The sequence below is a fragment of the Grus americana genome, chromosome 7, assembly GCF_028858705.1.
Source record: "Grus americana isolate bGruAme1 chromosome 7, bGruAme1.mat, whole genome shotgun sequence".
NCBI classification, from domain to species: Eukaryota; Metazoa; Chordata; class Aves; order Gruiformes; family Gruidae; genus Grus; species Grus americana.
The window spans coordinates 32,119,040-32,133,156 of NC_072858.1; the positions used below are offsets into that span (position 1 = coordinate 32,119,040).

A 14,117-nucleotide genomic window follows, 5' to 3' on the forward strand; every position below is an offset into this window, starting at 1 on the left:
AAAGTCATTAGGACTGTGGACATGTGAAGGGAGAGTTAAGCCCTTCCGGTACCACCGTTACTGCTCCCCAAGGGTTTCTTTCCTCCTAGAGCAACCTGAAAGAGTTATCAGTTGAGAAGTACGCAGAAGCCTCATGCAGTATAAAGAAAAGAAAAGATTCTTTCTTCTCGGCAGAGCTGATCAGGAAGAGTTGTCTGGTTTGGGATGGTTAAGGTGATCTTTAAGGTGTTCTTCAGTGCTCACACAGCCTGTGGCACCGTTTGTGCGTGTAAAATGCACTATGACTGACAAGAAGGTCAGCAAGGATTTTGCTTTATTTATGTATTTATTTTGCAATTCAAAATAAGAGTGCTGTAGGCAGAAAAGGACTGGTTTGAAAGTGATTAGGTTTGAGGCTGAGGCAAGACCAGTGTCACCTTCTTTCCTTTAAAACCAGATGGGATTTTTAAGGAATTTAAGAGAAGATACTGCATGTATGTGAATAGATGAAAAGATCGACAATGGACAGGTTAACTTGTGATGTGTAGATATACTTTTCCAAGTACATAGAGTTAAAAACCCCATAACCTATGTAAAATAACAGCCTTGGAGTGCATTTGGCAACATTGTGCCAGAGGCAATGAGTCATTATTAAAAACATAAGTTCATGAAAATCAAAGTGCTCTCTTGACCTTGTAGCTGGTTCCTTCAATTCAGAGTTTATGCCATATACACGATTCTGGGAGCTTCAGCTACCATGCTGTCAAGGCAAAGCATATTTCTTTTAAAAGAGGAAATTAGGAATATATAAATTGTGTTTTCACTGTTTGGTGGTGTATGCATGTTAGAAAGCTAAGAAGTTTGCATCTTTCTGTGATGATACAGCTACCATCTGCTGTTTATACCTACAAAAAGGTCACCTCTGGAGAACTCTGTGCAAACTCTATGAGGTTGTATTGAACTTCCAGTGCAAACCCAAGTTGGAGCTTAAGGTGTTTCTGAGTAGAGCTGGGAGGGCACAGTGTATAAGACTGGTGGTATATACTGAAACATACTGTGGAATGGCTACTCATGGGAAGAGAGAGCAACCATCCATGCTGAAAATAGGTTTATCTACCAAGGGTCTATGTCTGACAAACCATTTTCACCCTTCATACCTATGTCTAGTCAACCCCATGTAGGCATTTCAAACAAACAGAAAAGTTAGACTGCTGAATTGTTTCAGGTGATTTATTCTCTTAATGGGAGGCAGGAGGAGAACCAAAGCAAATCAACACCACCTGCCCCCCCCCCCCCCCCCCCCCCCCCCCCCCCCCCCAAAAAAAAACCCCACAAACCACCAACCAAAAAACAAACCAAGACAAACCCAAACCTAAACCCCCAAGCTCCAAATGCTGGCCAGTTCTGATCAATTTTAGTTTCTTCTCTGTACTTTCAGGAGTACAGTTCTTAAAGCATTACAAAATTGTCTCTAAAAAGGTTATACTTTTTAATAGAATATAGATGTACAAACCTGTTATCTTCAAAAAGAAATCCAGTGTCTACGTGAGCAAAACTTAGTTATTCTTTTCAAAGATTTCACTGGGTCTTCAAAGTCAACTCAGCGTGTGGCTTTGGTAAAATTCTAAGTACGAGATTTCTGAGAGGTGGTGTTTTTTAGTTAACATTGTGTTTATGTCTTTACAGAAACGTTGCTTTCTGACAGCTGTGCAATTATCCGGTGTCACTACCGTGCCATGTAGTTAAATGGTCAACAGTTACCACATTTATAAATAGTATGTGACATTTGAGCTTTGAAAAATAAATTCTTACTGAATGCTTTTGGAAGAGTTCCATATAGAGTACTTGTACGTATCAGTCAGTGCAATATGCATTAAATGGAATTGCAACAGAGATTGAACGTAATAAGCATTACCTATAAAATGGGAATAAGATTAAACAGAAATCCCAAGACATTACATGGAAATCATTAAGGCTAAAACAATAGGCAATGTCACGTATATTATAGTAGTTACTCAAGAACATTATAGCTGTGTAGCCAGGAGAAGGTGCAGTGTGTATACTTCTTCTTCTCCCACTCTTCCTTATAATTTTCTTCATCTTCAAAGTTTCTCTTGATGAATATTAAACTTTTATGTAGGTTTTCTTCAGCGTAGTTTTTTTTCTGATCACCTATGACCTAAGTAACAGGAAACTAGTACAGTACAAACTTTAAAATATATTATTAATGTATTTTGGTTTGGGTTATTATCAAATTGTATTGTGCAAAATGTCATGTACACCTTTTAATTAGCATTCATCAACTGTAGGGGGGTGTGCTAAAAGCTGGTGAAGGTTTGGGTCGTGTTTACTCCTGTTTCCATGAAATGTCTTATTAGCAACTGAAAATGGAACTCAGATGTTGATGGTATTTGAAGATTTGCTGTGGGATTTTTTTTTTCTTTTTTCCTCTTTTTTTTTAACTTTATTTTCTTTTTTTCCTCTCCCTCCCCCACCCCCTATTTTTTTTCCTTTTATTAGATTGAGTTATTTAGCTTGTAGAGGAATTAATACAGAGGTCAAGAAAGGACCATGTCATACCTTTGGGACAGAGACCATAAATGAAATATTACAGAGTTTGTGGGGACCGGGAACACTGGATAGCTGTCCCCGACTAATGACCAGACATCTGAGTGGGACAGTACGGAGGTATCTGTATGACTGTGCTGGCCCAGCTTTTATGGGAGACTCAAGCTGAATACGCCAGGTTTATACACCTATACTGCTGGCAAACCCCAGAATAGTTAAAATACCATCCAAGATCGTGACAGCCTTTCAATAATTACTTGTGCTTCGTCAGTACCACTGAGGGAAGAATAGCTTTTGTTAGCAATGCAGTTCTGCAGAAGAGTAATAAGGAAATATCAGGCTTCGTGTTTAATGTAACAGTGCATGATAACTGGAAAAACATGTCCCCATCAAGTGAGGTTTTTTAGAAATATGTTTACAGAGCGTAGACTAAGAATGAGGTAATACGCACTGTGAATTATCAAGAAACGTGGATGTTAAAAGCATGTTAGGCTTGTGGTTCGTTAATCACTTGTACGTGATTAATATGTACCGAGATTCTGAAGTGACAGCTTCTGTTGTAAGTGTAAGGAAATTAACTGTATCGTTGACATGAGGTAGCGATCACTGAAAGATAGGGACTCCGGGAGCTTGCCAGGTGTTTTTTAAAAAGGGTGTACATACACGTTTCTAGGAAGATGTTCGGAAAAGGAAAGAGTATAGAATTTCTGGCAAGAAGTACAAATTCTTCATGGAGAATGATGTTCAGTAAGGAAGAGTCAGGTTCGGTGGATTTTCTGATCTGAAAAATTATGTCATGGAACCTTTTTAAATTCCCATTTTACCATTTAGAGAACAAAGAATTTCATATTTCACTTTAAAAGGACATTTAGAAATTTTAATTAACCTGTATTAAATGAGAACAGTAAACTTAGTCCTGATTCAGTTAAATGCAACTGAGTTTTATCTCTTCAAGATTCTTAGTCCAAAATGTTTCAGTTTTATGACTTTTGATCTAGAGCTGGGATGTTGTTCTGTGGCCTCGAAAGTTTTGTTTTACCTTTTAGAAACACTATCAGTTTGGAGTATTCTTTAGTGCCCTATAAGTATTATAAGGACCTTAGACTAGACTGGCTTTTTAAAAATTATTTTTATAAGCACTTTATTGTGGCTAGTAATGCTTATTTTATTTATTTTTAATCTATTAAACTCTATAAGATTTACACTCCTCTGGAGCTCCTCTGGATTTATTTAAAATGCGAAGGAAAAAAGGTTCTAATGAATTGCGAGAATCTCAGTGACTGGTACAGAGAAATTGTTTTTCTGTGAAGTTCTATTACCTATGCAAGTCACTCCTGGACGTGAACTCTGCTATTTTAATTGAAGGAGTTTCTAAATCTAAATCGGGTGTCTAGAGGTTATAGACCGAACCCATCTGCTCTGCCAGAATTGACTTTTTCATATCTTCTATCTTAACTTATTTGTATCCAAGACATATATAAAGCTTCTCAGATAAACAGGTGCACTTTGGTACGATCCAATTAATTACTGTCAGATGTATTGCACTGGAAACTTGGTCTGTATCTCTTCTTTGGGATCTAAACCAGTTCCCTTATTCTTAGGATGTTTTCCTGGGCATTTTAATCAAGAGCAAAGCCATTTAAAAAAAATGAAATGAAAGCAGCTGGAGCTAGCTTTGGCTCAGGCTTACAAAATGATGTAAAGAAGGTAGTGACTTTTTTTTTTCCTCCATAGCTGTTTTACTATAGTAGATTTCAAAGTGGTTCTGAAGAATTATTCTTTTTTTTTTTTTTTTTTGGGGGGGGGTGGGTGGGAGGGGAGGGCAGGAAGACAGACAGTAGTTAAACAATTTCTCCAAGGATGTGAAAGAGGAAAAAAAAAAAGCTGATTTAGGAAGCAGGTCACTGGCTAGAAGCTTGCTTGGGACAATGGGAACTGGAAACAGTTTTCTTTTGAATGCTGTCCAGTGGCAAAAGTAAAGTGAGCAGGTGATGAATTGGAAGGGCTGAGACCGATCCCTTATGAAAGATGTGCAAAGAGCTGAGATTTAGACATGATTACTTCCCCAAGCCCTTCTTTACTTATGCCTTCATCATGAATAATTAAAAAAATTGTCATTGTCGTGCCGGTTGCTTTAGAAATATGAAGAGAAAGATGACAATCGATCTCAGAAGAACCTGAGATTTGTGCAATTTGCCTGTGACAAAGGCATATCTATTTCTTTTACTTATTTCATAGTAGTAAAGCTGACCTTGAGTATTTCTTAATCTTGTCCCCCACTGTCCTGGTCTCTGAAGAGGACCTGGGTCTCCTGCAGGCTCTTTCTTCAGACCCTCACTGGCTAGCTTGCTCTGAGCCCGGTTTTCTGCTGTAGGTGTCGGGGGTCTGGCTGTTGGCAGTCTGTCTGGTTGGCAGGGGTCTGCAGTGGGATGGCAAGCTGCACGACAGCTGCATAGGAGGAGCTTTGTAACGGGGCCTGGGTCCTGGATCTCTGGCATTGAGACGGTTGGGTGTATCTGCTGGTGCCTCCATGGAGCAGTCACCACGTTGCAGGTGTATCTGCTCTCTGCTGCCAGCTGTAATTAGTCACTGGTTGGCAACAACTTTGGGTTTGTGTTATTTTGGCATCTCTTAAGGCGCTTTTTCCAAATTATTTTCTAACTGTGAACTCCACAGTTTACCCTCTCATTTTTTTTTTTCTGGACGTCTATGACGCTCTTTATTCTCACCATTAAGGTAAAGGATGTGCAAGTAATAGCCTTTACTACTTCGATATCCCTCCTAGCAAAACACTCTGGTGATTCTTTTATATCATGGATTTCAGGGTGGCAGCCCTTATTTCAAAAAAACGCAGACACAACAGGGCCATCTGTGTTTGCCGTGGGCAAGACCTTTCCATCTAGGGTCCCGGGGCTGATGGTGGGGCTGCCTGTCCCCCTGGGTAAGCAGGACGGAGACAAGAGGTTCGTAACTGTAACACAGATGCATGTAAGCCTGAACCCTTCAACACGTCCTGCTGTCTCTGGAACACAGTCCGCCCGTGCCCGTTTGAACAGCCACCAGCATCCCTCTAAGGGCATCCCTCCCATCCTGGCCACTCCTCCCTACATCCCGTTCTACGCAGCTGCCTTTTGCTGTTAATGCCAAGGTGCTGGCCTCCGCAAAGCAGCCTGGTATTGTGGAAAAGAGCCTTCACTATTACTAGCCAGCCATTATACCTTTGGAAATGTTTTCAGTTTCAGATTTTTTGAAAAGGTCAGGAAGGATTGTTTCTGTTGGGGTTTTTTTGGGGTTTTTTTTTTTTTTTTTCAATTGCTTTATTTCTGAACATAGCAGTATTTGCTGCTTACTTTCCGAACTTCTCCTTTTAATCCTGCAACTGCCATTAGATAAAATAATGAACTGAGTTACTCATTCATAAAGGCAACGTAAATATTTGTTCTCTACTGTATTCCAGTAAAATAATGTTGTCATGGATTATTGGCAGTAAATTATTTTATGTTATATATTTAAAAGTAAACAAAGCCATATAAATGAAAATATCTTTGATCATTTTTCATGAAGCATCTTCTTCTTTTCTTTTATCATTATTTGTATGAGATCTGAAATCTTAATGCTCATATTTTGATTTTCAGTGTCTTCCTATTTCATTTCTATTGCAAATGCTTTTTGCTGAGACATTATAAACGGTTTTCTACATTCCTTGCTCCCCTTCCACTCTTCCCAGTCTGGCCCAGTTCTGATAATATCATTTATATGTTGTCATTAATAGTGGCCCACTGAGTCAATTCTAATTCTCTTGTTTGGGTTCTGCATTTTAACATTTGGCTGTTGAAATGTGTTTGGGAGGAAGGAAGGAAGGAAGGAAGGGTATACAGTCTCAAAAAAAACCCCCTTCTTTTTTCCAAATTTGTACAAGCTATTTGCTACTCTAAAAGCTTTAATTTCCAGTGTGCTGTTTATCTGAAAAGCAGATTTTCCATTTGATAGAAATGTTGTGAGGCATTACTCCCGACTATCAACTAGACCCTATGTACATATAGAATATATAAAGAACTAGGATATCTTGCACATATATTAATAAATTTTCCACAACAATATATTTTAGCACATGAATCCTGCCCTAATAGATGGCAGAGCTTTTCCTCAGCCATAGGGATCACACAAATTCCTAGCCTACTTTCTTTAGTACAGGGTACATTTATGAAATAGGCTGTAATAGATCCTTCCAGATGTTTCGTAAACTTTTTTTTTTCTTTTTGGATGGATGGAGACACAAGCTTAAACAAATGGCAAAGTCTTGAACAGCTTGAATAATTAAAAATAGGTGACCATAATCTCCCAAGTGCTGATACTTTTTCCTCTTTAAAGAAAAAGAAACTCTGTAAATTACAAACATATGTCATTTCTTTCTTATTCTGAGAATTCTGAATAAATTTGCTTATTGGTATCGCAGGTCTCCAGGACCTTGCTCTTCACACTGTTTAACTTCCGTGAGCCTCCAGCAATACACCTCCAGCACAGCAGTGCTATCAGGAGGTCGACACCTCAGAGACGTGACTTTCAGTAGTTCACATCGGGATTCTTTAGGACAGCAAGCGTGTAAATACGGTGCAAAACCTGAAACACAAAATGCAAGATGTTTCTGCTTCCTCTCAGCGTGTCTGGGTTTGGAATAATGCTTCATGCTTTGTGTTGCAGCTCTAAACAGAAGATATTTATAGATATTTAAACTTGTCTACCTACAGTTATATTTCTAAATACATTTCAGGCTTTTAGTATGCGGAGCCATTGACTTCTGTAGGAGGTGCTGAATGGTCTAGCACTCTGATGGCTAAAGATAAACTCTTAGCAACCTAAATTTAGGCACCTCATTTTAAAAACTTTGGCCCAGATATGTGAACCCAGAAGAATGAGTTACAATAATTCATTTCAAATTCCCTGGCTCTTGCAACTCCCCAGACTTAGCATTTATTCATACAAATTGCTCACTGTTGCAGATAAATCACAAAATGTAGCCAATGCAATAACTGCACCTGAGCGTTATTTAGTTCTGCTTTGCTAACGTTGGCAGCACTTTGCTTTTCCTCTATATGTTACAGCACCTGGCTATTTTGGCTTTGTCTGAATATGTTAGAGGGGTGAATACGGAGAAAATCAACAAGTTTTCCCCCTCGCTTTCATTGCTGCTGGCTTTCCTAATAGCTGCGCTTCCTCAGTTAGGTGGTCAGTTTAATTGTCCTGCCAGCTTAAAAGAAACACAAGGGAGACAACTTTTCACTGCATGCTTAGGAGAGGATTGTCTTGTCAGAAGCGTTGTCTCGAGTGGTTCTCATCTGCTTTGACACCAGGGATAGTTAATTTCTAATAATGCTGTTTATGATCATGATGAGAAATACTGTGCCCTGTCTGTGTCGATTTTTCTCTTTTGATTTCTTTGTGTTTTCTCTTTCGGGATTTTTTGTCTTTTGGGATTTTTGTCTCTTTAAAGGTGCTCTGCACCTTGTGGACATGAGAAATAGATTGAGGTATGTGTGTTGCCCACAACTTTCTCCTAGGTTTTGTGTAGGCTGCATGAATGACTAAGTTTTTAAAACACAGTTACATAGGCAAGCAATTTATACTTCTTTTTTTTTTTTTTTTTTTTTAAAAAAAAACCCACAGTATAAACTAAAAGTAATGTTAAAAATGTTGGTGTTGGTTACTGAGCCAGTTTTTTGTTTTGTTTTGTTTTGTTTTTGCTGGGATCAGGTGACAGTACTCCTTTTGCCTATATTAAGGATGGATATCTTGTCATTTCACTGCAGCCTTATAAGTCGCGGGCGTTTATTCTAAGCCAGTCATCTGTAGTCGGTGTCATGAGAGAAGGTGATTCATCCCATCTGACACCAAATATCTGAGAGGCTTATTATGCAAATGTGCTCTGGAGAGGAAGGTGGTTGATGATGTTCCTGCCCAGCCCAGTGCCACAGTCTACAGAGCCTCTTCGTACTGCTGCAATTGTTTTTGAGGTTGCACACAATGAACGGGGTGCAGAAATTATCCATGGGTTGATCCTTTACAATATATAGTCATTATTCAAGTCCACATCAGGAAGCCGGAAAAAGGGTCCATGCAAATCCTAACTTTCTTTTGGGTCTTATGTACCTATGAAGAGAGGATGACTCATATTGAACTTCACTTGAGTGTCTCAGAGCGGTGTTTTTCATTAACTAGGTTAACTAACAAACTATCAGAGTTGTAATAGGACAGAGGCAGTGTATTTTGGAAGGCATATTGAAAAGAAACTCAGCCTTCTGGGATGCATTAGAGATATCACAAAATCACAGAGCAGTTTGGGTTGGAAGGGACCTCAAAGACCATCTAGTTCCAACCCCCCTGCCATGGGCAGGGACACCCTCCACTAGACCAGGTTGCCCAAAGCCCCATCCAACCTGGTCTTAAACACTTCCAGGGAGGGGGCAGCCACAGCTGCTCTGGACAACCTTTTCATGCAGAAGTTAAGTCTCATGAGCTGCATGTTCTGTGTGCTGTTCATCGTAGGATCCCTTATTACGTTGATGTACCACCCTGCTCCAATATACTTTTGTGGTACATCTAGGGAATATATTCATGGTACGGGGTACTTTAGATACTGAAGTCAGACAAATGTAACTAGCACCGACAAGATACCGTTCCATGAAGAAGCAGTGGAAGAGATGAAAAGAACTATACTGTAACAATGCCAATAGCAATGAAAGCAATCAAAATGAGCTTAATAGTACCTTTTTATGTAAGTTCTTTCTGGAATATATTTCACATGTTTTATCTATTTTTATTATTATATTTCTTTTTGTAGGCTGTGGAAACCAACCTTGCATCAAAGGATAGTCACTGGGTCTATGTAAATGAGGTAAGAAAGTCAAAAGAGACAACATAGCTTGGTACATTCACTCACCACCGTCTTTTCTTTCATATGTTTTGACACATCAAACTGAGCACACACTTAGCGTTTTTCCTTTTTGAATGGTACAAGATGCAAACTCTGCGGTGTCGTTGCATGTCTGTCTCAGTAGAATTGGCATATGTTGAACACCAAAGGTCAAAAGAAAGATTCCAATACACCTCATAGCAGCGGCAAGACTCTATTTTTACCTTCGTGTTGATTCTATCTCATTAGTTATTTACGAAGCAGAGAAAGTCTCAAAAGAAACCTCAAATACATACATCTCTATCTGCCAGAATCTCACCCTTCACTGCTATGACAGCCTGCATTCAGAGAGCAGGAGAGGGAAGAGCGCTGGGGCTAGTCGGAGGCTTAGCTCATTCCAACGTGCGTTTACATGACACACAGGTTTTCTCTAGTGCAGAACTGTGGTGGTGTTTTGGCCAAGATCCAGGAGAGCATAGATTTAAAATGCGATATTTCCTCTCTGCAGCAAATGGTATCCTGTCCTACTACTCCGATTATTTATTTTACTTTAGTACCACGATGCCCTAATGGGAATCAGTGCAGACTCATATTTTAAAAGCAATGGAAAGCTTTAACTGTTGTACTATATATAATAATTTATAAATCACTGATTTTTCAGGATAAATGGCACTATTTTATATATTTCTGGGTTTAATAATGATTTGTTAAAAGATAGTAAAATATCTAAGTTAAAAAGAACCACGTTCACCTTTTTTTATATTACACATGCATTGCTTCTAATTTAATAACCAATTCCTTTGTTAATTTCTCATTTCTTTCTTTGCACCTAGCTAATCATTTTGGATAGGCTACTTTTAATAGTAACCATAAATTCTATTGTGTGGCATTAGAAAGGTTCTGTAATTAAATAGGGTCTAGTGAAAGCAAGTGAAGTCTCGGCTTATAAAGGCTTTATAAATTCTTTCTAGTCCTTGTTACATTTAAGTACCTCCTGATTTGTCAGCTGCAGTAATGACCCACTACAAAATATCAGCAAGATGCCCAGAGAGTCAGAGTTTATATTCACATAAAGATAATACAGTGCATATTTCTCTAAACATTTATAGAGAGAGGGAGTGTTTGTGAATTTGTTATTGCTGCTGTTATTGTTCAGATGTTAAAACTCACTTCAAGAAGCCTGAATCTGTAACGTCACAACTAAAAACCTTCAGCACCCATGCACAAGCATGTACATACATACACAAACACATCACACAGGGTGTAAATTCTGCTTTTATTTTGGGAACTCTTTTTTTCCTCTTTTATAGCTAGAGACTGGGTAGGGAAGCTATGATAGAAAAATGTAAATCCAAAGTATAACTTTCTAGTGAAAAATATTAGTGCACATGCTTATAAAATCTCAAAATGAATTTTTTTTTTTTTTTTAAGCTGAAGGAGGGTCGATTTAGATTAGATATTAGGAAGAAATTCTTCACTGTGAGGGTGGTGAGGCACTGGAACAGGTTGCCCAGAGAAGCTGTGGAGGCCCCATCCCTGGAAGTGTTCAAGGCCAGGCTGGATGGGGCTTTGGGCAACCTGGTCTAGTGGAGGGTGTCCCTGCCCGCAGCAGGGGGGTTGGAACTAGGTGATCTTTGAGGTCCCTTCCAACCCAAACCATTCTATGATTCTATGAAATTAAATTCAAACAATTACAGAAACTTTTCAAATTCATGAAAATTTGGAGAGCTCTTTGCGGGCAAAAAGAGGACCAAATGCCTTGATTATCCTTTTTTAACAGAAAGTGTTGGTCTCTGTGTGCTTAAAGCTACTGTGAGAAGAAAATATGTTAAACAGTCAAATCAGCTCTTTTTGATGTAATTCCACACGAGTAGTAAGCCAGGTGTAGTCCATTCTGTAAATGGACCAAATACTTAGCCAGTCCTTTTTCACTCCCAGGCAGATTGAGGTTCCTACACTTTTCTGTTCATGAAAGGCAATGAGCATCTGAACCTTGGACTTAACTTGCTAAATTAAGAATGACTGTATAGCATGGTATTATTTCAATACGAGATTTTATTATTGTCTTGAATTAAATCTATTTTACTCTCTCTGTATTGACAATCCAATAAATAGTTGGGTTTGGTTTTCTTGTTTTGTGGGGGGTTTTTTGGGTTTTGGTTTGTGGGGGTTTTTTGGGTTTTTTGGTGTTGGGTTTTTTTTTCTTGTGTTTCTGTCCCATACAGCAGGATAGAAGTTAAGTTTTGGAGTTCGAACATATTTGATCACTTCAATTTTGTTGGTTGAGCAACACCACTAAGCTTGTGATGAGCTGCCTTAAAACTATGTGACTGGTAACATAGCAAATGAACAAATGTTGGAATGTAAGAGTTGGTCTCAAACTACAGAGCTGTACTATCAAGATCCTGCATTTGCTAGTTTCCAAAACCCAAGTCCCTGTGCTGAAGTACCTGTTCAGTTTGGATACACCAATTGGTGGTGCAAAAGGATGCAGTCCTCTTTAGAAAAAGGCTAGTGAATTGGGAGTTGAATTCATTGTATTGGGTTGGAAGGCTGAAATGTTACATGGCAAGTTATTCTCTTTCGGGATAAGAGAATACACAGGGATGAGTCTTTGCAGGCAATATCATGCCCTCATATGTCCTCTTTGAAGCCAAATTCATAAAACACTTACTGTTTTAAAAATATATATTTGTAAGTGTATCTACTTTTCTCATTTCAGGCATTTTATGTTTCAAACTTGCAGAGCTGTCAAAAGTAGTGAGGATTTGAAGGGAAAAAAGAAATGTATTTCTAACCACCCTCCCCCTGTTAGATTTATATTTCATCATCTTCACTTTTATTCATCCAGAAATACTAAATCATTCCTTGCATTCATTTAGGTAGCGATTCTACCTGAATTCTGGGTTAAACATGCCAAGTAGCTTTTCAAGAGCAAGAATATTTGTGATTTCTGTATAAATCCTTGAAAAAGCAAACAACTCCAGAACACTGACTAGTCCATGCTTAGCTTTGTCTCCAGAATATTTCAAAACTTTTTATTACCATTGACTGTGTTGGGACTTGCCAACGGCCAGCAATTTTGACCCTAAAGAAGATCTGTTAGAACATATCTGGTGTTCTGCGTGTACCTGCGCTGTTTATGGAGTGACCTACCAGCTTTGATAGATGTGTGCTCTGTCTTCTTGGAGCATGACTGGCACAGTTGTGGATGCACCCCTTTTTTTGGGTGTTTATTTCCTGTCTTTCTTCCTGTTTTTCTTTCTCATTTTTATTTTTCTCTTACATTTCTTTCTCTTTGGTGCCTGACATCAAGCATCTCTGTCAGCTCCTCCTGACATTTTTCATTCTTCCCTTCTCTTTTTCTGTCTGTTCAGAGAAAATGCTGTGCATCGCCCAGGGCATATGTCTGTGGGAGAGGCACAAGAGCAATACTTGAAACTGAATTTGTATGTGGTTGTACTAGGAGCAATGCTCTAGGAGTCTGTGTCTGCTTTTTTTTATTAGCAGCAGCAGTAGGTCTGGGGGTATAAATAGCACTAGAAACCATGTTTCTCTTTTTGTGGGACATTTCGTGGTTTTGAAATTTTCTCCAAGGAGAGAGAAAAGATAAAAGAAATTGTTCTGCAAAAGTGGAATTTGGACAAAAATACATTCAAATTAAACACAGTACTTTACTCCCTCATATCAATATATTTAATTCTAATTCCAAGTTTCTAAACAGTCATTATTTTTACATGTAAATCAGTAAAGTATGCAAAGCAATCAACTACTCTTCACAGAAATGGAAAGGGTACTGAATTTGAATGATAACTCAAATGAGTTTTTTCATTGTTATCACCTCCTTCCTTTAATTTCTTTTTCAACAAACTTTCATCACTAGTCAGTTTAATTGAAAATTGTAAGACATGGTAGGACAAAGCACAAGGCTACTGGTGACAGGAGAGAATTTTTCGCAACGGACAGGTAGGGATGAAGTGAAGACAGCATAGCACTGCATGTCCAAACCATGCATACTTGCTCTGAAGCTAAGGAGAGGGGAGGGTCAAACTTGTTGAACAGCTGTGTGGAAATACATAGAAGACATACACTGGGTAAGACTGTTTTTTGAAAATGCATTTTTGACAGCAATGTCCCAAAGACAAGAAATCGAAATAATGGAGGATTTCAATTTCCCCGGCAGTTGAAAAAGTAATGTTGGGACACAGACAGGGCTCCACAGTTTCCTGTGATTGACAATGTTATCCCTACGTGTTTAAAAAGTTTAAGCAACCATCAGTTCAGATTTCATTATGGCTAAGGAAGAATGGGCTAAGGAAGTCGGAAGATAATTGGCATGAAAGCAATTGTGAGATGGTAGAATGTACTGTCTGAAGAAGAGGAAGAAGTGAGAAAAGGAGAATAGGGATAATGGACACCAATAAAAAGATTGTCCAACTTCACAAGTTTAGGGAACTGGTAGTGTTTTTTGAAAGATAGTAACATGAGTAAAGGATGGCAACAGGACTGTGGAGTTCTGTGGAGACGAAGGCATGATAAGGTATCGTTATGGTTCCGATGGGTTGTCTTCACAGATCTTGAAATCAGAGAGGAACTCTAAAGAAAAAGTGGTGGGAAACAGGGCTGAGGAGGAGTGTAAAGGCGGAATGAAGTAAATGAT

General features: G+C 38.7%; 1 protein-coding gene across 4 annotated transcripts in view; it reads left to right on the top strand.

The window, feature by feature from the left end:
• The window catches only part of GRID1 (glutamate ionotropic receptor delta type subunit 1), a 533,775-nt gene that overhangs the window by 399,749 nt on the left and 119,909 nt on the right, over positions 1-14,117 (top strand). For 3 of the 4 annotated variants that reach the window (XM_054832728.1, XM_054832731.1, XM_054832730.1), the window contains one exon: positions 9,386-9,439. The exons of the other annotated variant lie outside the window; for it this stretch is intronic. In XM_054832728.1, the coding sequence (XP_054688703.1) occupies positions 9,386-9,439 (54 nt within the window). The remainder of the gene's footprint in view (positions 1-9,385; positions 9,440-14,117) is intronic. 4 annotated transcript variants of the gene reach the window in all.